General features: G+C 42.5%; 1 protein-coding gene across 7 annotated transcripts in view; it reads left to right on the plus strand.

The window, feature by feature from the left end:
• The window catches only part of GAPVD1 (GTPase activating protein and VPS9 domains 1), a 58,984-nt gene extending 32,326 nt beyond the window's left edge, over positions 1-26,658 (plus strand). For 3 of the 7 annotated variants that reach the window (XM_024562023.4, XM_024562025.4, XM_053920643.2), the window contains 17 exons: positions 219-392; positions 2,456-2,596; positions 3,663-3,797; positions 4,257-4,376; positions 6,985-7,062; positions 7,538-7,908; positions 9,741-9,828; positions 10,808-10,888; positions 14,320-14,442; positions 15,454-15,583; positions 17,119-17,228; positions 17,489-17,648; positions 18,762-18,949; positions 19,426-19,639; positions 20,451-20,523; positions 21,351-21,548; positions 22,808-26,657. In XM_024562023.4, the coding sequence (XP_024417791.2) occupies positions 219-392; positions 2,456-2,596; positions 3,663-3,797; positions 4,257-4,376; positions 6,985-7,062; positions 7,538-7,908; positions 9,741-9,828; positions 10,808-10,888; positions 14,320-14,442; positions 15,454-15,583; positions 17,119-17,228; positions 17,489-17,648; positions 18,762-18,949; positions 19,426-19,639; positions 20,451-20,523; positions 21,351-21,548; positions 22,808-22,948 (2,525 nt within the window). In that variant the 3' untranslated portion in view covers positions 22,949-26,657. Of the gene's footprint in view, positions 1-218; positions 393-2,455; positions 2,597-3,662; positions 3,798-4,256; positions 4,377-6,984; positions 7,063-7,537; positions 7,909-9,740; positions 9,829-10,807; positions 10,889-14,319; positions 14,443-15,453; positions 15,584-17,118; positions 17,229-17,488; positions 17,649-18,761; positions 18,950-19,425; positions 19,640-20,450; positions 20,524-21,350; positions 21,549-22,807 lie in introns of all 7 variants that reach the window. The other 4 variants (XM_024562026.4, XM_024562027.4, XM_053920655.2 and 1 more) reach the window with 2 other exon arrangements.
• Positions 26,659-27,177: the final 519 nt, after the last annotated feature.

The raw sequence follows: 27,177 nt of genomic DNA on the forward strand, positions 1-27,177 counted from the left end.
CCCCAGTTAATCTGCCAGAAGGGGAAGTCCATATACTGAGCTGAGTTCAGAGAGCAAAAGACTGCATCCATGAGGGAATAGTTCAGTGTTTTGGTACTGTGTGCTCAGTGTTAATTATAAAATGTAAAATGAAGTGCAAAGACATAAAGTTCCTCATATCTGATTAAGAAATCATAGCTGTGCTAGTTTTTTTAAGTGCTTAATTTTATTTTTGATAGCCACAACACAAGATAATCTTGATGATAAGCTGAGGAAGTTTGAAATTCGTGACATGATGGGACTGACAGATGATAGGGATATATCAGAAACAGTGAGTGAGACCTGGAGTACGGATGTCTTGGGAAGTGATTTTGACCCGAACATTGATGAAGATCGCTTGCAGGAGATTGCAGGTAACTGCTGTCTAACGTCTCTGGAAGACTGCTGTTGAATGGTTCATGTCCACCGCCCTTCAGGGGAGGGAAGTGGGTGCTCTCACAGACATGTGGGTGTGGCTGCTGCCTGGGAAACTGAGGTGACTGCACATAACGAGGCATTTGTGTATTTTTTCTTTACTTACTGTAAATACAGGTATGTTTTCCTGGACTACATTTAACTCCACCCCCCATCTCCCCCCAAAAGAAAAACTAGTCTTTTGAATTAACTTCTCATCAAGCCTTGTTTGTAGAGCATCGTATATGTTCTTAGTCTGTGATTGGGATGTTTTTAGAGAATAAATATTGTACCTTACCTTAAAATGAAAATCCTGACAGATTATAGCTATAAAATCCTTTGGAATAATGTGATACTGAGAGTCTCTAAAAATTGAATTTACTTCTGGAAGGATTAATTCAGTTCTAAAAAGTTACCAGCTTTTTCTTTTTCTTTCTTCATATCAACTTTATTGATGTATAATTATGAACATTAAAGTTCACTCTTCTTAAGATACTGTTCAGTGAGTTCTAAAAGATTCATATGGTCTTGTAACCACCATCTTCATTTTCTTTACAAATTATGGAACATTTTAAAGAAGTATAAGAGAGAATAGTATGATGAACTCAGTGTAGCTGTCACTCAGCTCCGACAGTTACACATGCATGTGGCCACTTTGTTTCATCTCTTCTCCCATCTACTTCCCTTCCTCCCCTTCCCCCATTATGTTCAGGCAGGTTCCAGACAATATTTTATTTTTTAATATTTTTTATTTCTTTACTTTTAGAGAGAGGGGGTGGGAAAAAGAGAGGGAGAGAAACATTGATGTGTGAGAGATATATCAGTAAGTTGCCTCTTGCACACCCCCAACTGGGGACCTGGCACACAACCCAGGCATGTGCCCTGACTGGGAATCGAACCAGCAACCTTTTGGTTTGCAGACCGGCACTCAGTCCACTGAGCTACACCAGCCAGGGCTAGACATTATTTTATTTTTAATTATGTCATGACATATTTCTAAAAGGTCACTTTTACCAGTAACCTTTTTCTGTTGTTTCCGTTTTTCTTTTTTTTTTTTTTTAAATCCTTATCCGAGGATTTTTTTTTTTTTTTAATTCCTTTTAGAGAGAAAGGAAGGGAGAGAAAGAAAGAAACATTGATGGGAGAAAGAAGCATCAGTTAATTGCCTTCCTATACATTCCTGGACTAGGAATCAAACCTTCAACCTAGGAATGTGCCCTGACTGGGAATTGAACCCGCAATCCTTTGGTTACAGGAAGGTGCTCCAACCAACTAAGCCCACAATCGCCAGGGCCAAAAGTTTTTTCAGGCACTGAAATAGAATTGTTCTTTTAATAGGTTTAATCAGAAGTAGTAGAACGTTCTGAACTTGAGTATGTTTAACACAGGTGTACAATAATATTGAATCATTTCCGTTTGCATTTGGGGGTAGTGTAAATAGATTTCTTAATTGATTTTTGCATTATTTTGTTCCAGATGCTAAAGTGTTTAGCATTCTTCTGTCAGTCAGCTCTGTTTGAGCAGTAAGCTGTATTTGCCATTGAATGTGTGCTACAGAGGCAGTATCATTTTCCTGCAAGATATTTTATTGACTGAGTATGTGGCTAATGTGCCAGAAGAAAACATTTTTGGCCAGTATAACTTTATGTGGTTAAATGTCTCTTACTCTTTTTAATCCTTGTGGAGCTATAAATTTTAGAGAGCTGTTAGACACACACATAAAATTTACTGAAAGACCAAGTTGAAAGCTAGTTGAAATGACTTGACCTAACAATGTGTTTTCTCTATGGAGAGTCCAAGGTGAACAGGAGGCAATGGATGAAAAAGAGCTTGTGTCATTGTGACCAAAATGGGAAATTTGAGTTTCTAGTGGTGTTATTGATTGAAATTACTCTTACCTTGGCTTATTTCTTGTGGATAGAGTAGAGAGATTTTGTTAGCTTAGTGTTTGGCTTTTTTCCATTCTCTCTGCTCTTCCCATTCAGGGTCTTTGTTAACCTTTTGCTTCCCACTGGTTATACAGGTGCAGCAGCAGAGAGCATGTTAGGCAGTTTACTGTGCCTGCCAGGTTCAGGGTCAGTACTTCTTGACCACTGCACTGGTTCTACCATATCAGAGACAACAAGCGAAGCTTGGAGTGTAGAGGTTTTGCCAAGTGACTCAGGTTAGTATGCTGTCACTATTTGCATTTTAATTTGCACAGAAGTTTTAAATGTAAGGTATTCCAATTTCTGTATGATGGACATTTTGTCAGGTATACATTTGACAAGTGTGAAGCAACTTATTGCTAAGACTTTCAAACAGGAATTTAGTGAGGGTATTTTCTGTTCATCACGAAAGAATGCTGTGTTGGATGGCATAGGCTAAGGTGACAGGTGCCTTCTGACTCTGTGTTCAGTTATTTTGGAAGCAACTGTTAGTAACTCATCAGGGTTCTGTGTGGGACACTGAGGCCAGTATTTCCCACTCACTCATCACAAAACAGGAACCCTGAGTGGTCGGATGCCTGGTAAGCATGTGTAGATTTATCCCAGGGTAGAATTTGGCCCTTTAAAAGGTACCTAATGTATTTTTGAAATGCACCGAAATTGAGACTGTGGAGCATTGAGAATTATTTGTGCATTATATGTGTTATTATAAATGTATATAAAGTATTTTGTACTTTCTTTTTTCGTATGTATTGCATTTCTACTTTTTTTCTGATTATGAAGATAAATCTTTGCCTTCAACTAAATGTCAGCTACCAGAATGCAAATAAAAATAACTGTGTGTCTGAATTACGTTCTCTCTGATGTACTTGGCCCAAGAATAATTAAGTGATCCTGGTATGTGTTGTATAATGTTAACACATTCAGACATGCTGACCTTTACATAAGGAGACAGCAGGATTACCTCACTATCTCTTGAGCATCCATAGAAGTTGTTCTTTAGAAAGTGGTTGGTTATTCATATTCTTTTGTTCAGTTTAATTGCTAAGCAAGAGCACATCCAAGGGTGTCCTGGAATCAGTTTTCATCTTTGCACAACAAACTGGCCTCGATTGGGATGAAAATCACAACCTTGACTTTTTTAACACTTGATCCAGCTAACTTTGCTAACTGGCCCAGACTTAGAAATCTATTTACACTGATTTCATTCATGCCCTGGTAGCTTTCATCATCTGGGTCACAAGCTGAAAGTGTGGCATGCTAGCAGAATCACTAATGTGACACCTCACGTCTTCTGTCTAGAAGCCCCAGATCTAAAGCAGGAGGAGCGTCTACAGGAACTCGAGAGCTGTTCTGGACTGGGCAGCACATCTGATGATACGGATGTCAGGGAGGTCAGTTCCCGCCCCAGCACACCAGGCCTCAGTGTTGTGTCGGGTATGTCTGTCTTGTTTTAAGGAATAAGGATTTCAAGGTGTGTTCCCACCTTTCCATTTATAAAGTTGATTGCAAAGAGATATGTTTTAAGAGCTGAGTAATTTCCAGGAAATTAAATTAGTTCTATGGGACTTTAACTCTGTGAGAATTTAATGTGTGACTTTTATAGAGCATGTTGAAGTAATTGGCAAACGGTCTGTACGTGTTCCTTCTATAACTCTGTCTGTTCTTGGTAGCCTCTGCCTACTGTGTTTAGATACCACATGATAATTCTGGTCATGTTGTACAAATCAGGGAAATGTTTTTAAGCAATAGTACAATAAAAGATATAATACCAAACGACTCACATGTATAGAACTGGGTCACAAAAAAATTGAGAATATTTACATTTCTCCAAAACTCACACTTTTTGTGTGGTTATTTTGTTCTTGCTGTTTATTTTTGCTTTCTTTTTTTAAGGCATAAGTGCAACCTCTGAGGATATTCCCAATAAGATTGAAGACTTGAGATCTGAGTGCAGCTCTGACTTTGGGGGTAAAGATTCTGTCACTAGTCCAGACATGGACGAAGTAACTCATGGTAAGAAGGGGAAGTGAGAGTGACTTTTTAAAACAATCGCATTCATGGTGAAACGGGCAGGCTTGCCATTGCTGGTGATAATATGAATTATCACAGCCCTTTGGGACATAGTGTGGCAATACGTACATAGTTAGCCCTGAAGTCAGTCATGAGGAGGCCCTATGCAGAAAGATGCTCTTCATAACACTGATATTTGTAAAATTTAGAGATAGCCTAATCATTGAAAAATAGAATGGCTAAATGAATTTCGATATAACCACTTATTAGAATTTATGCAGTTATTTTTTAAATGCTTAAAAGAATAGAGAAATACCTTTTTTACATTTTTGTTTGTTTTAAATCAAGGTTTCTCATTGTTAGTACTATTGACATTGGGGTCAATAGTTTTTTGTTGGGGGGGGCTGGCCTCTACCAGGAGCATGCCCCCCACCTCCCTCCCCTGCAGTTGTGACAACCGACAATGTTTCCAAACATCGCCACATGATCTCTTGGGGGGCAGAATAGCCCCAGCTGAGAGCCACTGTCCTAAACTTGCAACTTTCAAACTGTAGTCTCCATGGACTACTGAGGGTCCTTAAGACCCTTTGGGGGTGGAGAGCACGAGAGCAGACTATTTTCATAGTAATAAAGGGTTATTGTCCTTTCCTCTGTACTGGCACCTGCACTGATGGCGCACCAGCTGAGGTGGGTGAACTTGCCGGGGCCTTCAGCGTGAAGCAGGGCAGTGGCACAGACTGTGCTCGCGGGCATTGCGCTCTTCTCTCACCGTTAAGATAAAGGAAAAAGTGTCTGTGGTGAAGCAGCAAAGGTTATTTAACTACATCTCAATCCTCGAGTACACGTCCTTCTAATATTCTATGTGAAGAGAGAGGAGGGACCTCTAATGGAAAGCACTTCTGTGATTGTTTGAGTTGTGAGCTTAACTCCCAGCTTTTTTCTTGTTTGTTTTTCATGAAACACCATTTTTACTTGAAAGAATGACCTACAGACAAGTGTCTTTCTTCGCACTTGGGTATTTGTCAGGCATTTCTTGAAAATGAACAGAATGAGCCTGTCACTTGCTGACTAGAGTAGAATTTGTTGTCAGTGATAACATTCCAGCTTTCAGATAAAAGTTAGAATTTTGGAAAACTTGTACCCACTTCTGTGAGCTTCACGGTTTCCCACTACTTAAAGACTTTCCTGGTGAGATTGGCGGTGATAATAAGAATGTAATTTTTCAAATTCATATGTTGAAATGTGTCAACATTTAGAAGATTAGCATATCTAATTGAACCAATATTTTCCAGATGATCAACACATGATGTTACAAATCTTGCATGGGTAAAACATCCATTTAAAATGCAAGACAGTCCAATTAATTTTAATGTAGCAGAGTACAGAAAGTTTACTGACCAGGTTTCAGATTCCACATTATACCTAACCTTCAAAACACTACTTGTCAAGATTTGACACAGTATCAAAGAAGAATATCCACCATTACTGAAAAGGCTATTAAAATCATCCCCTTTCCAACTGCATGTGTGAGGCCAGTTTTTCTTTACAGTCTTTAACCAAAATGTCATATTGTAACCGATTCAAAACAGAGGCAGATATGAGAATCCAGCTGTGTTCTTTCTAACCATACCCTAACTTATAAAAATGTAAAACATGTCACTCTTCTTATTTTTTATTTTGGAAAATATAGCTATTTTTCATTTTAAAGGGTTATTTGTATTACCATTTAATGGGCATCTATATAAATATATATGTTTTCAGTTTTAATTTCTAATTAAATATCAATACATATAATCAGTAACTTTAAAGAATGTAAAGGTGTTCTAAGATCAAAATTTTGAGAACTCATGTTCTAAGCTATCATACTGATATACTATTTCTGTAATTTTTAAAAAGGGAGGTAAATATAAGAGAACAAAAGGAAAAATTAAAAGGCACACAACACTGTAATTCATTATCAAAAAAACTCAGATTCAAAAAGTCTAGAGTAACAGTTTCTACGTGTTGCAAGTGTCAGCCTCTGCACGCTCCCCTGTTCTAATATTTCTGATTTTGACTGTTTAGACAAGCTTAGAGGAGCATCTTTTACTCTGTAGCTTAAAGTAGTGCACTTCAGAAGTTTGAGTTGGTGTCATGGTGTAATGTGGTGTTCATTTTAATATGAGTTTTTAAAGAAATTGTCATTTGCTGAGAGCAGTATTAGAATTTCAGGTTTTACGATGTTTTATTTATACTACTTCTGAAGGTAGTGTTGCCCCTGTTTTTAAGGTGAGACTCAGGGAAGCTTGACATTCTGAGGATTTTGAGGGTTCACATCTTCTGGCCCCGTGATCTTTGCATTAACTGCGATCCAGTTTGGCTGTTGGAAGTAACAGCATGTGGATGATAGACCACTTAAGTGTGATTAAAATCCATGCATGTAGCAAAAAAGCATAATATCAGTTTGGAGTAATAAGAATTTGATCTTTATTAGATTCTTTTTTTCCTGAGATGCTCCCGAGTTCTAATTGATTAAAGCAGTTTGAAAACTGGAAAAATGTCAGAACCATTTTCACAGTGTGAAATGCTCGCTAAGTCATGAGTTCTGACTCGGTCTCACTGTTTGGTTTAGGCGCCCACCAGCTGACCTCCCCGCCTTCTCAGTCGGAGTCTCTGCTCGCCATGTTCGATCCGCTGTCTTCACATGAAGGTAAACTAGTCAAATGAACTCTTTTTTAAAAAAGTTGAGATATAATTGATATATAGTATTATATTTCAGGTGTATAGCAAAATGATTTAATATTTGTATATATGGTAAAATGATCATCAAGTGAGCTTTTTTTAAAAAGAACATTTTTTTTTAAAGTAAGGGGAAGGGAGGGAGAAAGAGGGGGGGCGAAATATTGATGTGAGAGAGAAACATCAATTGGGTTGCCCTTCGTACGTGCCCCAGCCGGCTGGGCCCAGACCTGCAGTCTAGGCGTAGGCCCTGACCAGGAACCAAACTTGCAATCTTTTGGTTGGCAGGATGGCACTCAACCAACTGAGCCACGCCGGCCAGGGCATCAAGTGAGCATTTTGACTCTTGTCTTATCACGGACAAAGGCACGCAACCAAAACCCTTTGTTAATGCCTTGCTTGGATCAGTTGTGTCTCAGTTGCAAACTTTTTTTCCTATGTTCCAGGGGCTTCTGCTGTGGTAAGGCCCAAGGTTCACTATGCCAGGCCATCACACCCACCACCAGACCCCCCGATCCTGGAAGGAGCTGTGGGAGGAAATGAGGCCAGGCTGCCAAACTTTGGTTCCCATGTCCTAACGCCAGCTGAAATGGAGGCATTCAAGCAAAGGCATTCTTACCCTGAGAGATTAGTTCGCAGCAGGAGCTCTGATATAGTGTCTTCCGTCCGGAGACCCATGAGTGACCCCAGCTGGAACCGACGCCCAGGGAATGAAGAGCGAGAGCTCCCTCCAACCGCAGCCATTGGTGCTACTTCTTTGGTGGCTGCACCTCATTCATCATCTTCATCCCCGAGTAAGGACTCCTCAAGAGGAGAGGTATGGGACACAGGCCATGTTGAAGAACTTGTGGTCAGCTCTAATGTTCTGTCCACCTGATGCTCTTGATATCTGAAATTAACCTGGATTATATCCATTTAGGATTAAGGATGGACAGTAGTCATAATTAAAGATAATTTGTCAGTCTAGTCTATTCACAACCATATAATCCATTAGAAGAACTATAGTACTTTGGTTTTGTAGTAATATAGCTTGCATTTTTATAACACTTAAACGTTCATCAAGTAATTTTGTATTTAATTTCATTTAAACCTCACAGTTTTCTTCTGAGATGATTAGCTATTATTTTTCTTTTTTTTTTTCCAATGAGGTATTATTTTTTATTTTGAAACAATTACAAAGAAGTTGGAAGTAGAGAAAACCCCACCCCCAACCGTGGGAGGGTATGTTGCCAGCCTGATGCTGCCGTGCTCCTCCTCACCTGTGAACACTTCAGTGTGAGTTCTCCCGCACACAGCGCCTCCTCCTGCACGTGGTGCAGCCGTCAACATCAGGAAGTGAAGACTGGCACGTCGCTGCATCTCACTCTCACACCCCACTCATGGGAGTGTCCCTGGTGGTTCCAGTGACACTCTACAGGATCCCATTCAGAATCACACCTTATATGTAGTTGTCATGCCATTTAGTCTCAGTCTAGAACATTTTCTCTGTGTGTTCTCGACTTCCATGATCTTCACACACTTAAAAATTACATGCCCGTTTCTAGAGTTTGGGTTTGTTTGATGTTTTCTCATGACCACTTCCAGCTTATTCATCCTCGACAGGAATAGCACTGATGTGACAGTGTGTCCCTCTCCCTGCCTGTGCTGGTCATTTGGGTCATTTGATGAAGGTGTTGTCTGCCAGGCTTCCCCACTATAGTTACTACTTTCCTTTGTAATTAATGAGTATTTTGTGGGGGAGGGGGTACTTTGAAAATATGTAAATATCCTGTTCTTCATCAGACTTATTAATTATACCTATGGGCCCATGGTTTTCTATTTTAATCAGTGTGTTTGTTACTATCATTTATTTTTGTCCCTGATTTGGTCTCTGGGAGCCCCTTCTACATGAATGCTCTTAGAGAAGATATTTTTAGTTCCAGTTTTGTAGAAACAGAAATTAAATGATTTACCTAAGGTCACATGATGGGCTAGTCAAGGAATTATAGTTCCTGTCCTTTGACATGTGGTCCCGATGATAACTCAGCATAATTGGTCATCAAAACTTGAACACTGAAGTTGGTCAGATCTAAGTTTGAGTCCCAGCTGTGCCACATACAGACTGTAACTTTGGGGAAGATGCGTGATAACCTCTCATCTATAAGAAGGGCTTAATAATAGTGTTTATCTCCTAAGGCTACTGTGAGGTTTAAATGAGAATAATATGTATCCGTACACTTAGTGTGTATCTCCTAAGTACTGTGAGATTTAAATGAGATAATATATATCCTACGCTCAGTGTTTGGCACACAGTCTAGACTCGGTGTTATTATCAATGCTACTGCCACCATCTCTACTACCCCTCCAGACGTTACTTGCATTGCGTTGACTCTGTAAGAATGTATGAAGTGCCCACTCTGTGCTAGGCTCCATATCAAGCTCTCAGTTTACTCACAGTGATGAGACAGTGCCTGCCCTCAAGCAGGTCATTGGCTGGTGCTTGAAGGGTGCGCTTCCATGTTTCAGAAGTTTCCTGTGCAGCAATAAGAACAGTTTTGCTTTTAAGACAAACCTGAGTGGTATTTGTATTTCACAGACTAAATGAAATCCTTTTCATAGTAATTTGTCCTGCTGCCCAACTCCAAATAAAGCATCAAACTTTTCCTACAGACTGAAGAACGCAAAGATAGCGATGATGAGAAATCAGACAGGAACAGACCTTGGTGGAGAAAACGTTTTGTTTCTGCCATGCCTAAAGGTAATCTTATAAAATATTAGAATGCCGTATTAGCAATAAGAAGCAAAGCCCCAAAATCTTTTTCAGAGAGCCAGTACCTCAACTCCTCTCTCTCTCTGAGGCTTGCTGGGCTTGTTTCTAGCTGTTTTCAGGGTAAAAATGGTTTTGTGCAGGTGAATGCTAAGGAAGAGCTTTAGAAGTGGCAGTTGTTGTTCTTTGCAGGAAGTGGTAGTGGTTTCAGAAATGGAAGTCATGCAAGTCACGGTTGTTTAAATATCATATACCACTGACGGTGGGCGTGTAGGACTTGCGACATACGTATTGCCAATAATTATTGCAGGAAAAAGGGATGCTATCAGGAGTTAAACTGAAAATTTGAAATCCATCCTTTACATTCCTGTAATAAACGTCAGCTTTTAATGTTTATGTTCTTTGAGAATATTTCTACCCTATTAGTGAGTGTCTAATTTGGAGAGGTAGTTGTAAAAATTGTTTGCTTTTTTTTTGTGCATTGCCTGGCATCATACCAATAGATATTGGGATTTGAGTTTGCAAAAGCATCTCTTCCTGAAAGGAGAGATCACCCAGGATTAAAGCTAGGGACTTCTTCCAAAGGCCTCTTCTCGGCCCCGTGGCACTCAGGAGGTGAGGAGCCTTTGCGCCGCACTCGGTTCTGCTGATGCGGAGGGCAGAACGAGGCTCAGAGTTCTGAATGTGGTGTTTTTGAGCAGAGGTGCGGAGGCAGTGGTTTTGATTTAGTCCCCATAGATTCCCGTTAATTCATTCTTCCTGTGGCAGATGACTCCGAAAGCTTCTTTAAGAACCCTCAATGCTATTTTAAAAACTATTATCAATTGACACTTGGGATTTCTTAGCTTTTAAACTTTTCACCTTCCTTTCACTTAGAAATGTTGGCACGCCAGTTAACCCAAAATGACTGCTGTCTTCCGAGTAGCGCAGTATGTTATGTGTCACACTACTGACTTTATTTAATTTCCAGCTCCTATACCATTTAGAAAGAAAGAAAAACAAGAAAAAGACAAAGATGATCTGGGGCCTGACAGATTCTCAACACTCACAGGTTTGTAGACCCATGGACTTCCTGGCTCCTTCATTCCCAGAGCACATATTTCATAACACTTTTTCTTGGGTGCCATAAGCGTTGCCTTTTTAGAAGAGTGTGTCTGTGTGTGTACAGTGGGGAGTATGTTCTTCGTAGCTTTGTGGTTTCCAGTTGGCGGCCACAGTGAACCTCAGTGTGCTCTTCCTGCAGACCGCCACCACCATCATCATCCTCATTGTCATAGCTTCCGTGTATGATGAGGCCCCAGTCCTGAGCCTCTCGACACACCCTGCAACTCGACAGCTTAGTGGGATGATGACGCGTAGTGCCTTTTAGGAAAGTGGTGCTGGTTTCAGCGCGCTGCATGCCATGCCTTTGGACCAGTGATCGAGTAGTTTTCTCTAACATTTTCTCTAACGTTGATCGTAGAATTCTGAATTGATTTCTGTCTGTAGCTCTTGATTATTTAGGATCACAGTGAAATTCTGTTTTACCTCATTTCCTTTTTTTGTGATAAGGTGTGTGTTCAAACAGTGTCATAAATTTATAAACTTTACTAATTTTTTACAGCTCGAATCATTTTAGCATTGCTATCTGACCCAAGGAAAATACAGCTAGGGGTTGGGTTCTTACCTTATTCAGCATTTCTGTTTTTACAGCTTCTTTTTGGCACATTTTGAACGAATACCCTGAAAGGAAAGAGTGTGAGAAGTAGTGATACTGACATGGCCTTGAGTTTGATAGCTGTGTACTGTTCCCAGTGACTACAGAGCATCTAGAGGGAAATTAACTTCTCACCTCATTTTTTCTCATCTTGATTTTAAATTATGTCCTGCTAAGTTGAAGTGAAGATTTTTATTTAAAAATGAGATGGGTTTCAAAAGAACATCCTCCTTAAAGCTCAGCATAGTGCAGGTAGAATCCCATTTTAATGCATGCTATTCAGATGTCTAGTTCTGTTTAGATGTTGCTCCTTATCCCAGCACACGCCCTGCCTGGGTGCATGCCCTTCCTGGAATAAAGGGTTCCCAACAGCAGGAGCTGTGCTTCTCGGCCACGGGGCCCTGCCGAGAGCAGTCAAGCCCATCTCATTCAATCAGCCAATATTTGTTGGACATCTGACTCCTGCCGGGCACTGTGCTAAGTGTTGTAGGTGTAAAGGCAAATCACACATGACCCCTGTGCTTCAGGAACTTGCAGGCTGACTGAGAAGAGTTGCAAAGGCATCCTTTTGGCAAGATGTTAGTGTTTCCCTACCAAGTTTCTAGTGGTAGACACGACTGGTGTTCGCAGAATGGAATACTCTTCATGAAACCTCGTGTTTTGATGATGTTGAATTGATAATTTTTGAGAATCTACTTTTCTTTGGGCAATACATTTTTCTTGATTCTTGGTTCTTAAATGGGAAGCTACGTAGAGTAGAATACATTTTTTTTCGTAAAGTATTTCACTTTCTTTGTGTTTAATTTAAATCATTTAACTTCTCTACTGGTGCAGAAACTTCACACAGTCCTAACTAATGACCCATTGAAAGTTATCATTAAAACCATTGTAAAAAACTGTGAAAGGAAATTTCTTAACAGTCTGCCCATAATCCTACCATCCTAAGCCTTCTTTTTTTCCATGTTCTCTCCCAGTGTTTTCATATTTGTTCATGGCTTCTTGTGACTGAATCAGAGCATGCATTTAAGTGTATTCTTTTACCACATGTTATTTCATAAGTGCTCTCCCAGTTTCTACTAGACATAGCTGGTTTGTGAATAAATTTAATTGGTTCTAAGATGATCTATCACATGATTTTACTGTAGTGCGAACCTTCTCTTGCTTTTGGATACAGTGAATCTAACTTTTACTATGAAAATACTGCTCACAGCTTCATACGTGTAGCAGTTTTTGTTTGTTTTTATTATTTTCCTGGGATAATATTTTTAAGAACGGCATTATAGAAATAAAGTTTATGAGCAACATTATGGCTTTTACTATGTTTAGCCAAATTCTATTGTTCTTTTTTCCAAAGAGCCTCGACATCACTCAAAACCAATAGCAAAAAGTATGCCCCCTCCAGAAATTTTTCTTTTTAGTTTTTATTGTTATTCAATTACAGTTGTATGCCTTTTCTACCCATCCCTCCAGAAATTTTTTTTTGTAATGATAAAGGTTTTATCAGTTTACATTTTGAAGAGATCAGATTATAATTCTTATGCATTCAAATGCCATTGTAGCAGAAAGATTAAATTACTTTGGAAATCCTTTCTCTCTACAGTTTACTACAATTTTATGGAAACAAAAATAATAAATATTTTTTATGGAAACAAAAGAAGAAGCTCTCATACACCTCGATTTCCTCTTCTGTAAAATGGGGGTGATAGTAGTACCTCCCTGTAGGTTTGGTGCAGTGATTAATTGAGATCATTTATGTAAGATGCTTAGCACAATTCCTAGCACGGGGTAAGTGTTCAATAAATGTTAGCTGCTATTAATATTCGCTGCTGTTAACACACACACACAAATTCTAGTGATTTTTATGTAGTTTTTTGACTTTTTAAAAAATGGGATTCTACCAGAATTGTGGGCATTTATGGTAGTTGCCTGACTGGCCTAGATCCACTTCAGGACTTTAAATTTCACTGGAGAACTTTCTCGTATCCCATAGATCTGTAGCAGTCCTTTGCTTTATTAATTGTTAATCAGTTCGACAGCAGGAGAACATTTCAGTGTGCTGATGTTGCTGACAGGAGAGCGGTCCTGCCAGTAAGCAGTGCTGCCTCTGTGATTGGGATGAGCTTTTTCTCCGTGCACCCCAGGTACCCCCCGCTCTCCCCAGCAACATCTAGCTTCTCTAGGAGTCCCTCCGACACCATGGCATGCACAGAAGCGCTCTGCTCCAGCGGCTGTGTGTCAGGGTGCGAGCCAGCGAGACAGAATACGAAAATCTGACGTTTTCAAATCTGGTGTAGAGAGGGAAATCCAGGAAGGGAGGATGGAGGAAGGCAATTTTTATTGTTACTTAAAAGGCCTTAATTCTGTTTAAATACTTCTTTTTTTGCTCCTTCAGCATGGAGATGTCTGAATAAATGAAGTCTGCATATGAAAATGCATTGTTGGAAATTCTGTTAGCATGAATTGCTAATAACAGTGGTTTGAGTGCCAGCACTTTAGAAACCCATCATCCATTCAGTCTGCACTGAATTTATTGACACTGTCATGCAGAATTCTGGCGATGATGAGAAAGCGGAGCCAATCCTCCCAATTCCGTGCTTTGGCAAGGCTCTCAGACCTAGAAATGGGAGGAGTAGGCAGCTGCATGGTGCCTCTTAACATTGAGATATGTGCTCTTTTTAAGTCTTACCTCCTAATCAGCCTTTGGGATTGTGCTCCTGGTGTCGTACTAACATCAGAGTTGGTCCAAACCGAGGGGCGCTCATTCTCTCACTCTCCTTTCCCTGCAGATGATCCCAGCCCTAGACTCAGTGCCCAGGCTCAGGCCGCCGAGGACATTCTGGACAAGTACAGGAATGCCATCAAACGGACCAGCCCCAGTGAAGGAGCAATGGCCAGCTACGAGAGTACAGGTGATGTATCACAGTGACAGAGGTGATCTGCATTAAAAGTAGCCTTTTAATAGCTACTTTTGCGTAGCTGTGTGGAAAGTATGGTACAATCCTCAAGACAAGTGAACAGGAAACAAAAGTCTATAAAAGCATATCTTGTATACTGCATGTGTTTATGTTTGTGTGCGTACCGAGTGTCTCTGGAAGAAAACTAGGGGGAGAGCCCGGGGAGAGGTGAAAACAACAGAAAAGTTGAACTTTTTCAAAAAATAGTACTTTTTTTTTTATTAAAGTTGAAAAAATAGTACAATGAAGGTCCATATTTCCTCTACCTAAACAGACATCAGTTGTTAAGATTTTCCCACATTTTTCTCTCTATTTGGCTTTTCCTGAAGCATTTGTAATTATCTCCTAAGAATATATTTCTGTGTTCGCACAGTACCTTTACACCGAGGAACTTTTTTATTCCCTTTGATTTTATACGTGCATGTCTTTTCTAAATTGATTAGTTAAAAACATAAAACTATTGTGGCACCCCCAGTTGCATTTGAGAGCTCACCTAGCTCCTTCCTGGCAGTGGGAGAAGCCCTGGGGAGGAGACTGGAGGCCTGAGCGCAGGACCCCCTCAGCTGATGGCTAGTAAAGGGGTGTGCAGCTGTCCCCCAGGACAGGGCTCCTTGTCCACAAAATGAGGTGTTAGGTGTTACTTAAAACGATTTTGAGGCCCCTTTCATTTCTGTTGTTCAGTGATTCTGATCACAGAGCATTATCTTTATTAAATTAATAAAGATTTTCATTTTTTTCAATTAGGATTGGTATGAGAAACAAAACCATTCTCTTCTCAATAAGTGATCTCTTGATATATTATCATTCCTATCCTTTATCTTGTTTAAATGTTTGAAGTTTCCTTTGTCAAAGAACTCTTACCGTAAAGCACAATGCTAAGTTATCGCTGAGTTACTCAGAATAACTGCTAGTGCCAGAATATTCCAGATTAACCTAATTACCCTTTTGGGGGTGGGTTTTGTTTAGAGGTGATGGGTGATGGGGAAAGTGCACATGATTCTCCTCGAGATGAGACACTGCAAAACATCTCAGCCGACGACCTGCCGGACTCTGCGAGCCAAGCAGCCCAGCCTCAGGACTCAGCTTTCTCTTACAGGTATCCCGTCTGCAGGGTGTAGGGCTCTGGGCTTGGGCTTTTCATCACTGTTGCAGTCACTTTAGTAAATATATAAAGCAGAGAAATAAGAATGCAGTGGCTGTTGACTGAGAAGACTTCGCTTCCTGTGTGACTGCCACGTGTCAAAGACTTTAATTCAGGGATAGAAGACAACCTAGCTATGCTCACAGGCACCACATAAGTAATTAAAATGGAACAAGTGGCAGTGCCTCTGCCCCCGCCAAGCTTCGGCCCAAGTGAGAAATGTCGGGGGAGGGTGAAGTGGGAGGTGGGGTCTGCTGTGGAGTCGTTGACTAACCCACACTGTCCCCTGTAGACTGGCTGGCGCCCCTCGGTTTGTCACCCTCCACGTTCCCCAGATTCAGCAGTCCTCAACACATGGCCAGTATTGTTCATATTTACTCCCCCCAGTTAGTTTAAAGAAAACTCCAACCAGTGTATCATTTTATTTATAAACATTACAAAGCTTTATATATTTTTTTCTGCAGTAAAATTGGAGGGAGTAACAGACAACTTTTATTTTTCAGCCATGACTTTATCATTATATATTTTATGAGTCTTTGCAAAGTGGGTGAATATTACCTTTGATAGGCTTGGTCTGTAAATTACTCAATTTATAGGAAACAAGCCGATAGGGAAGGACTCAGAGCTGGTCAGGTGAGGCGGACAAGTGGTAATCCTGCGGGAGGAGCAAACTTCTGCCCGTTCTCCGAGCTGTTTCAGCTTTTGACATTCTGAAGAAGCTCTGGTCTGTGCCCTGCAGGACCAGAAAGGGCCGTGCCCACTAGCAGATGAAAGAATGTTGGTGGCTGCGGGTGGTGGGGAGTAGGGGTGGAGGGATTGAGCAAAAAGGAAAAAGGACTCATGGACATGGACAACAGTGTGGTGATTGCTGGGGGGAGGGGGTGTAAGGGGACTGAATGGTAATGGAAAAAAAATACAATAAAGATTACATTAAAAAAATAAAAAGAATGTTGGTGGCGTCCCTCAGTGTGAAGAGAGCTGCATTGTTGTGGAGGGTGACACTTTACTGAAGGGCGCTCTACCATGGGTGGCAGTGGGTGCTTCAGTAGTTGGAAGTTGAAAGGAAGCAGGTTTGGCTCAGCACAGGAAGGTTTCCAGCACTAGAGCGGTAAGAAAGGCTTTCTTGTCAGATCGCGAGCTTGTCTGACAAGACAAGTGGCTGAATCAGCGTTTGTCGAGAGCTATGGGACAAGGCATTCTGGGTGCCTGTCCTAGTTCTCAGCACATATAGAAGGTCAGAAGTCACTTATTTGATTTTGGTGACTTTACAGAACGGCCCTAGCCCAGAACGCTTTTACAGCCTTGCTCCTCGGGTAACTGGGAAGCCTGTTCCTTTAAGTGAGGTGTCAGTAGGTTTAAGATCACCTTTTCTTTATGACCACTTGAGACATTTGAGTCCAGAGGTAGCATGTTAATTCACATAGTAAATGTTCATAAAATGTGGCCGTATCTAGACATAGAAATTAATGGACTTTCAACTCATTTTTCAGAGATGCAAAAAAGAAACTGAGGCTGGCTCTTTGCTCTGCGGACTCTGTGGCTTTCCCAGTGCTAACCCATTCGACAAGGAACGGTCTGCCCGACCACACAGACCCAGAAGGTAAGTAGTTATATGATCATTTGCTTTTTCCTATATTTGTAGGTTGAACCATACGAAATTGCCAGTGTTCAGCTATATTGAAGCTTTACAGCAGTTCCATGTGGTTCAGCTTAATACATTTGTATTAGGATCAGCTAAGGGCACTTGGATTACTGTAGCGTTCTCAGATTGAGCCTGGCAGTTCAGTGTAGTTCTGACACAGTTCACGTAAGCACATGGATTTTCTCAACAATAACAGAATTCCTTTTTTGTTTGTTTAGACAACGAGATTGTATGCTTCTTAAAAGTTCAAATAGCTGAAGCAATTAATTTACAAGATAAGAACTTAATGGCTCAACTGCAAGAAACGATGCGCTGCGTGTGCCGCTTTGATCACAGGACGTGCAGGAAACTGCTGGCCTCTATCGCCGAGGACTACAGGTAGCGCCCCAGCCGTTCACCTGCGGGCCCGTCTCAGCGAAGTGTTTTCAACTCGGTCCTTATCTGGAAATGAACCTAGGCTCCCTGCAAAGTGCTTGGCTGGGTTTACCTGGCTGTAGATTCCCGAGGAGCACGTAGGCTGCTTGGTCTGGAAATGTGGGTGTAAATGAGCGGCTCTCACAGACAGAGAAGTGCCGCTTACCTAAGCATTGCACAAAAGAGCTTGAGCAGAGGTGAGGCCAGGGTAACTAGGACGCCATTTTCACTTTTTAAAAAAAGATTATTTATTTATTTATTTATTTATTTTTAAGCAAGGGGAAGGGAGGGAGAAAGAATTGAAGAGAAATATCAATGTGTGGTTGCCTCTCATGCGCCCACTACTGGGGACCTGGCCCACAACCCAGGCCTGTGCCTCGATTGGGAATTGAACCAGTGATCCTTTGGTTCACTGGCGCTAAGTCCACTGAGCCACACCAGCCAGGGCTCATTTTCCCTTTTTTAGGGGCGATAGGGAAGACTACGTCCCTGGACCAGACAGGCAGGCATAGGCCTAGGAATTGCTATCCTTTATCCATGACTGGTCCCTTGCTAACAGTTAAGGAGGAAAACATAATGGAGATGCTTAGGAAGTGAAGAGGCTTTGAGGCTTAGGGCACGGTGCTCTAATGATACAGTTTCATTTAGACTGTATGCAGATAATTGGTGGTGTGTTTAATGATGTAGTGGTATAGTACCCTGCATTTTGTTCTTACTTGAGTTTTCTGTAGCAGTCAGTTTCCTGTTAGGTGTGAGGTATGAGGCCCTATTAGCGTGGAGACTGCTCCGATATAAAACCGACCGGCAGTGTGAAGGGACTCAGCGGTGGTTAGTGAATTAGGTAGCTGAATGGTCAGCCCAGGACATGATATTCTTCACAAACAGAAGAGTGGGTCTGTTTCTTTGGGTGGCTGCATAATTCATCCTCAAGACAGTTGTCTGCAGCCTGACATGCTGATTTGTAAAACCAAAATCTGTGAAGTATTCTGTTTTTTAAAGAAAGATTAGGACTCTTAGTCTCCGAGGAAAGTGTGTGCTGTATATGTCTGGTGTCCTGCAAAGCACATTTCCTTTCAGGAAAAGGGCCCCCTATATCGCTTATCTCACTCGGTGTCGGCAAGGACTGCAGACCACGCAGGCTCATCTGGAAAGGCTGCTGCAGAGGGTTTTGCGGGACAAGGAGGTGGCCAATCGGTACTTCACCACCGTCTGTGTGAGGTTGCTGCTGGAGAGCAAAGAAAAGAAGATCAGGGAGTTCATTCAAGGTAACTGATGACCTTGGATGGAGCGCCCCTTCAGCCACATGTTACTGGGAAGGTTGGGAAATTTTGTTTTGCCACTTTGAGTGCCTCCATGGCTAAGAGCAGTTCCTTAAATCCCCAGTTACTATATGGACTCTTAATTAAACTTTGATGTCAAACAACACATTTTATTGTTTTTGGATTGAATATCTGTAGTTTATTTTAAAATTGACAAAATTGGTAAATTGTGGATCCACACAGTTTTTCTCATTTTTTTAAACCAAAGCATATCACTTTTATCACATACTCCCTGCTCTTCAACTTTTCTCTCTTCCCTTTCTCCCGATTTTAGTGATTTGGCTGCATATTCTCCTAAAATAAACCATGTCCAGACATATGAACATACTATTTACATAGCTAGTGATTAAAATGATTTCTGTAGTTTTCTTTTTAAAATTATTCAGATAGTGTGTTTTAAAAATCATTATTTTGCATTGGAGACTTTCAGAAACTCACAGCAGCTGATGATAAAACTGCTCAGGTAGAAGATTTCCTAAAGTACCTTTATGGCGTGATGGCCCAGGACGTCATATGGCAAAATGCAAGTGAGGAGCAGCTTCAGGATGCTCAACTAGCCATTGAGCGGAGCGTGATGAATCGGATTTTCAAGCTTGCTTTCTACCCTAATCAGGACGGGGACATACTCCGTGACCAGTGAGTGCTTCTGCATTCAGTGCCCGGGTTGGACTACATAAGGGTACATCAGCTAGCCCCGTGTTTTAGACAAACTGCCCATGACACTTGGTATCTAAGAGTGAGGCGTGTTGTTACCACTTTTCACCCATCGGAGTTACAAGATCAAGAGGGATAACATTAGCCTGTTTTCAGGGATGTGGGGCATCAGGCGGAGGGGCACATAAATTGGGCTGGCCTTTTTGGAGGGCACTACTGCTTTCTGTGCCTCAGCTCTGCCTTTCTTTGAGATCGTGACTCGGGGAAGCCTTCCTGGCCTTTCAGATGAGGTTCACTTCCCTGTCAGGGCTCTCGGGCCTGCGTACCCTTCTCAGTGGCAGCTTTACGTTCGTTAGAGTCACAACTCTCAGCCTGGCAATGCTGGCATTTGGGCCGGGCAGCTCTCAGATGTGTGGGCTGTCGTGTGCATTGGAGGAGTTCAGCAGCCTCCCTGGGCTCTACACGAGACAGCCAGTCATCCAGCACCAGTCATGAGAACCGCAGAGGTCTCCAGCCACTGCCAGATATCCCATGGAGGACAGACTCACCCCTACTCCTGTGCACTGGTTTGTGTGGCCACCTGATGAGTGCCCTGTCCCCCGATGTTCCCCCCTGAGAGCAGGCGCGTGATGCAGTAGAGTACCTACAGCTAAGAGACAGTCTGACCTATCGTTGCAATCTGTATCTAGGAATAAGTCTCAAATGTTTGAAATGTTTTCAAAATCAATTATGACACTTTGTGTACCTTATTTTCTGAAACATATATTTACGTATTTGTTTTGGGGGTTCGCAGGGTCCTTCATGAACATATTCAGAGATTGTCTAAAGTCGTGACTGCCAACCACAGAGCTCTTCAGATACCAGAGGTAATGCGGGTTTCGTAGCGTGGGTGGTGGTGCGGACTAAGAGCTGCTCGCACACCGGGTGCATGTTACCGGTTTCTCAGGGAAACAGTGGAAAGTACAGAACACCCGTTTGCAGTAGAGGTGCGTCAGTCTAACTGAAGTTCTGGAAGATTCTTCTGAGGCTTACGATTTGGGTGGAGGGGGTGGTCGAGGAGCTCCTACCCGCAGCTACTTGGTGCAGCAGGGCCTCGGGGCGCTGACCCCTCCGTTCCAGGACAGGGAACTGAACCTGAATGTGACACCGGCTTACCTTTTAGTTGCTGATAACGGAGTTTTTACCTCTTACAAAATACAGCTCTTAGAAAATAATAGGAAAATTTCAGGTATTTGAACTTTCTGGTGGTTTTATTAAAATCCCCACTAATGGAACATTGATTATCATAAAATTTTTAATTGTCCTTGATTGATTGAATCTATTCCTAGAACTACTGCAGCAAATGTACGTAATAATTTATAAATTATTTTCTTTTACAAGTAGCCTGTTTGTGCTTTTGGAACCAGCTTTTACATGCAGAGAAGTTCCATTCTCACTGTTTAAGAAAGATTGAAATTTTATGAATTCTAGATTCTGTATTATTGTATGCCATTTCCTCTGTTAGTGGATATCTAGATTGCTTTATTTTAAAATTCAGAGCAAATTATTTAAGCTTCAGTGTTCAGTGGCAGGCGAAGGGACTGCAGTCTGGTTTTGCCGAAGAAAGGCTCGTTTTACCGGCGGGCCTGCTGTGCTGGTGGCCGTGGCGGCCCTGAGGTTCACGCTCCGTCTGCCCGTGTGCGGCCTCTCTCAGGTCTACCTCCGGGAGGCACCGTGGCCGTCAGCGCAGTCGGAGATCAGGACCATCAGTGCTTACAAGACGCCCCGGGACAAAGTACAGTGCATCCTGCGCATGTGCTCCACCATTATGAACCTCCTGAGCCTGGCCAACGAGGACTCCGTCCCGGGCGCGGATGACTTTGTCCCTGTTCTGGTGTTCGTGTTGATAAAGGTGGGCCCCTCAGCACGCTAGTGACGAGAGTTTATTTGGCATTCTGAGCAGGGTGGCGCGGGGCTTCACAGGATGGTAGAGACCTTGGCTTTGTTCCAAGCCTCAAGCTCTGTGTGGCCCAGAAAGAACGTGTCTAACATCAAGTGCGTTCTGTCCGGAAGTTAGGGATTTCAGAGAAGACGGGAGGACCAGATTCCTAGTGAACACTTTCAGCTTTTAAAGCAGCGCCTGAAGTTCTTGGTTGGGGCTCAGCGTACAGTTAGTGAGGGAAAGAATAAATGTGCGTTTACCATCTTCTTTCAACACTGAATTCTTCCTACTGCTTGTCACATAAACTACTAGATTCGCCAATCATCTCTCTCCTCCTTTGGCCTCGTATTTTGTAATTGTACCTTATTATTTTTAAAAGTACTGACCTATTTTGTCCTCTTTTAGGACAAAATTAGTCTTTAAAATAGTCTTTAAAATTGAAATACCATCATCTAAATGGTGTGTTTTGAACGTTCTGGAGAGGACCGTGTGCTTTGGTTGCATGGCTCGTGCCGTCCAGCCAGCTTAGCCCGTTCCTTGAGGCCTAGGGTACATTTGACACATACTTGCTAATTCTTAATGTTGCAGTGTTTCTACAACCTGAGCTCCCGAGTCAGAGACCCATAGGGTCAGTGTGTGATCAGCCTTTGTGACTCCTGTTGGCCTGCTCTTCTGTCTTCTGCTTGTGATGTATCAGTTTAAGATTGTTTTAAGGAACCAGTCTTGGCTTGTCTTCCTAACTGCTTAACACACCTGCATCCTTTCTTGCCACAGAAGAAGGTGATAAAGCAGGTATTCTGTATTACCTCTTGCAACAGAGGACAGATTATCTTTTTTAGCTTTTTCTTCGTCAGTTGATTCTACCTGCACTTACTAACCAGTCATAATCCAATTTGCCTTCAGCATTTATTTCCTTACCTAACATTCTAGAATCCTGAGGTGCTGAGTAAGTCCACTGGGGTTGGTTCAGCCTTGTAAAGGACCAATGGGGTTAAGTGACTTGAAAGCAGGGACAGCTGTAGGTAGTGCAGCTAGGATTAGAACCCGACTTGCCTTTCCAGGATTCTGTTGTTGCTCATAGTAGCTATGGTTTACAAAATAGTTCCAAAAAGGAAATTTGGGGATTATTTACAAAAGGACGGGCATTTCTCTCAGAGGAAAACATTTGAAGATGTTAAATGACTTTTGCAGAGATATACATCTGACTCTGTTATTTTTCCTTTTTCTAGGCAAACCCACCCTGTTTGCTGTCCACTGTTCAGTATATCAGCAGCTTTTACGCCAGCTGCCTGACTGGAGAGGAGTCGTACTGGTGGATGCAGTTCACTGCGGCAGTGGAATTCATTAAAACCATCGATGACCGGAAGTGACCGAGACCCAGGCCCACCATGACAGCAGCCTGTTAGGCGGGCAGACAGGTCTCTAAGAAAATGTACCAGCTGCTTTGAAGGCTGGAGATTGTTTTGTATAATATTGTACAGCATTCAGACGTTTTAAAACAGATCTTTACTAAACAGATTAATGAGCTAACAAGCAGGTTCTCTTTTCTTCGGGCTCTTTTCCTTTCTGAGTTGCCTATTTCATTTTCTTGTCCCCAAGTAGAGAATAGTACTGCAAAAAGGGACCACATTTTTCAGGTATTTGAATACTAAAAAACTAAGCAAAATCTCCTAGAAAATGTCTAGATCTCCATTCATGGATATCCATTCTTTCCCTTTATTTAACAAAAAAGAACAGTATATCTCTTTGAAGACGCCGTCGAACCCATAGACGTGCAGGGGAAGGGAGGTGCGGTCCGCACTGAGGGCTGTGCGGTGGCGGCATTTGTGGCATTACCTACAAATACACTCACCTACGTGGAAAAGCTAAGAAGGAAATGTAAATATAATATATATTTATATTTGATGTAATATGGATATCTGCAGATTCTAATAAACAAGGGATATTGCTGGTAGTGGATTGTGATGTACCCTCTTGTGAAATGGTTTCCTTGACAAAGTTTAAGCTGAGCTTAAAATCAGAAAACAGAAAAGCACACAAATATTTATTAAAGTGTAGTGCAGTTTATCGAACTCTCTAGGTGTGGAGTTTGATGCCCAGGGCTGCCGTACCTGATGAGAGGTGTACAAACCCTGAGTAAGGCGCCCAGACATTTCTCACTGAAGGCCGCTCTGAGCCTGCAGCAGGAGAGAGGCCTTCAGGCGCTGCACGGTACCCATGAAGGACAGTAGATATCTAAGGCTTTTTTGTGGTACTTATCTGAAATACTAAATATAGTGTAGAAACCACCGACAGAACTCCGTACAACCCTGTCATTGTAATATATTTTTGATGATTATTCACATTGAATGCACAGACCAGGAATTCAGTGAATGTCATTTTTTAAAAAAACTAATTTGTACTGTCTGCTCTAGTGATACAAGTTTTATTAGTGAAAACTATTTTAACCAACCATACTATTCTTATGGAAAAAGAAATCTATTTTGGCAGATTTCTGTGCCTTTATTTCCCTCTTCCGAAGAAAAGTATGTGTTTCAATATTTTGTTTTATTATATATTGATAACTAACCAGGAATCAGTTTTGGTGTCTGAGAATTGGCCAGGGAGGCACGTTGAAGCTTCAAGCACAAGCCTTGTACGTGGTCATCACTGGCCGGCCCCACTTTGTCTGTTTCCCAGTCACGCTCAGCTCCTTGCTGCAGCACTCTGGTCCCGTCCCTTAGTCCCCCGGTGCTGACAGCACTTCCAGGCTTTGTAAGGGAACTGTGACAGACACCCTGAGCAGATGAATACCGAGGATGTCTTCTCTCTCTCCAGGTCTCTGTGTCTTGTTCTGCCCAAGGAAGCTGGGTTTTCTTTACGCCCCACCTCTTCTCCATTTATTTTAAAACGCCGGAATAAGGGGTTGCATAGGAGTGTGGGATGTGGTTTCTGCCTGTTAGGGAGAGATCAGAATTAAACTAGTACTACAAAATGTCCTTGAATGTTAGTCATGTGCTTTGTGGGGCTGTGACTGTCCAACTTGCCCAGCTGTTAGAAGTCAAATCCCATCATAATACTTTACAAGATAACTGTCTAACATGCTAAGATCTAAAAGGGAGTCCATTTTCTTCTTGATTCAATAAATGTTAAGTCAACAGAAGACTTGGAATAGTTGAAATTCATTGTTACGGGATTTAACTCGCAAGTCGATGAGAGGTTTTCTCCCCCACAGTGGTTGCTGAATCTGTTCCGTGTTCTCACTGTGGAATAAATAGGAAGATGTGGACCCTGTGCAGGGCTCTTCTCTGTGGAGCAGCTGTGGAGTTTGGGCCGCAGGGCTGCGCTGGAGGCCAGGGACCGGGCTCTGTGGGGCCTGAGCCCATGATCAGAGCAGAGCCCCAGAGACTGGGCATCGGGATTGATTACACCTTCGTGTCAGAGGCATGTGCTCGGCTGGACTCGGGTGCTGGCAGCGACGCGCCTCCCCGCTGTTGAAGGGGCAGCAGAGGCTCCCGCTGGAACCTTTGGGCGCGAGGACCGCTCAGCATCCGCCATCACTGGTTTGATGTCCTGACGGGATTTGTTTTAGCGTTGACGTGGAATTTGGGAATGGCTGCCTGCCTGCGTGGCAGGGGTAGGGTGTGAGGCAGGGAGTACTTTGACTTGGCTCTGTCAGGAAGTGTTCTGTGAATGTTTCTCACTGCACTGACCCCCAGTGCTGCTTCCACACACAGTGTCAGTGCAAGGGCACCAAGTCACCCTGAGAAACACTCAGCAGCCACCGAGTAGCGCCTGGAACTTACAAAGCTACCGGATGTAAATGCGGAGTGAGTGGCTCCGTTCACTGAAATCTTAACAGAATTCAGTGAACCTTATAGTTCATATTTTGTGTTAATACTCTGCTTTTGGAGAAAGTTAAGTAATAGAAATACAGATTTAAGATTGTCTTTCCTTGTAAAATTATTGTTTTTTAAATTGGTAAACATTCTCTGCTTTAGGTAAAATCTAATCAGTTTTTAAAAATTTTTAAAAATATTTATTTGTTTTTAGACAGAGGGGAAGGGAGGGAGAAAGAGAGGGAGAGAAACATCAATGTGTGGTTGCCTCTTGTGTGCCCCCTACTGGGGACCTGGCCCACAACCCAGGCATGTGCCCCTACCGGGAATCGAACTGGCGGCTGTTTGGTTTGCAGCCTAGCACTCAAGCCACTGAGCCACACCAGCCAGGGCACTTTTTCTTTTTAAAAACCTGCTTATGAAAGCCATTTTTATACAGAGACTAAGTCACTGTAGTGAGAGAACTGGGCGCGGTGAGGGATTGGCAGTGGGTGCGGTGCATAGTTTTTCACCCCCGTTGTCCGGGGAAACCCTCGTTTAACGAGGACTTTCAATCCATGTGTTCCCGGGCTGCACGGCAGTAAGAGAAAACCCGGCCCGACAGGATGGAGCCATCAGGATCCAGCTGAGTAGTGGCTGCCCTGGGTTGGCCAGTGAAGGCCAGCTCAGCATTTTAAACGAGTGAGGTTTTGGAAACTCCTTTCTCCGATGCGACCGGGTGTGAGCGGGAGTGCAGGCCGGCGCTCAGAGTTGTTAGTGGGGGGCAGAGAAGTGATGGGGGTGCAGCCCTGTGCCTTTTCTCCCTCCCGCTCCATTCTGCTTTACTTCTTTTTCTTTTAACTAAGAAAAAGCTTTACACATGCCCTTAGCTTATTTCAATAAAAGGAAATCAAAAATTACTCTGAGGCCTTTGTTTTAAATCAGCTGAAGCTGTATGATACTAAAATCGCACTAGATCTTTCTTGCCGTCTTCTTTCTGAAGCTTTTGGATCCGCCCTTCAGTTCACATCTAAAATACCCATAGTAGCAGAGAAAAGCCTTCCAGGGTGTTTTTTTTATATGTCTAGTGCATTTATTCAGTATACAATTGCCATAACTTACGGGAGGAAATCAAACAATTTTGAAGTTCAAAGAATGCTTAAGTAGATTACCAGTGATACTGAGGTATTGTGAACACCAAAATGCTTGACAGCTTTGTTAGATTGTTACTTAGTATACCCTGCAGGGGTGTGCAGCCTTCTGGCGTCTCTGGGTCACACATTAAATACTTTGCGACATGCAATCACAAAAAAATCTCAAAGTTTTAAGTCAATTTACGATTTTGTGTTAGGCCTCACTCATAGCCATCCTGAGCCGCATGCAGCCCACGGGCCACAGATCGGACACCCCCGTTAGGATGTAGGTCACCCCAGAAGCAGGATGACCAGGAATTGATTTTTTACTCCAGAGAACACTCAGACAAAGGGAGAGAGAGCTGACTTCAGTGTCGAGGGCGCGGTTGAGCCGTGGAGTCCCGTGGAGCTGCTGCACTCGGCAAAGGTTAAGTTCCCGAGTGGGGGGTCCGCTCCATGGGGTCACTGCAAGGCGGTGTGGGCAGGGTCCGCGCCCCCTGAGAACTCCCTCTGCTGAGCTGATCCTCTGTCTTGTCTTCCTGTGCCTCACCTGTGTGAGAAAGCTTTGTCCTGCCTCTCCTGTCAAAACAGCTGAAGCCGTTTACAAGCTGCTGTGAGTGAGTGAGCTTGCGCGGTCTCACACAGGAAACCCATCCTGTCTCCTAGTGT

Source organism: Desmodus rotundus, chromosome 1, assembly GCF_022682495.2.
Source record: "Desmodus rotundus isolate HL8 chromosome 1, HLdesRot8A.1, whole genome shotgun sequence".
In the NCBI taxonomy this organism is placed as follows: Eukaryota; Metazoa; Chordata; class Mammalia; order Chiroptera; family Phyllostomidae; genus Desmodus; species Desmodus rotundus.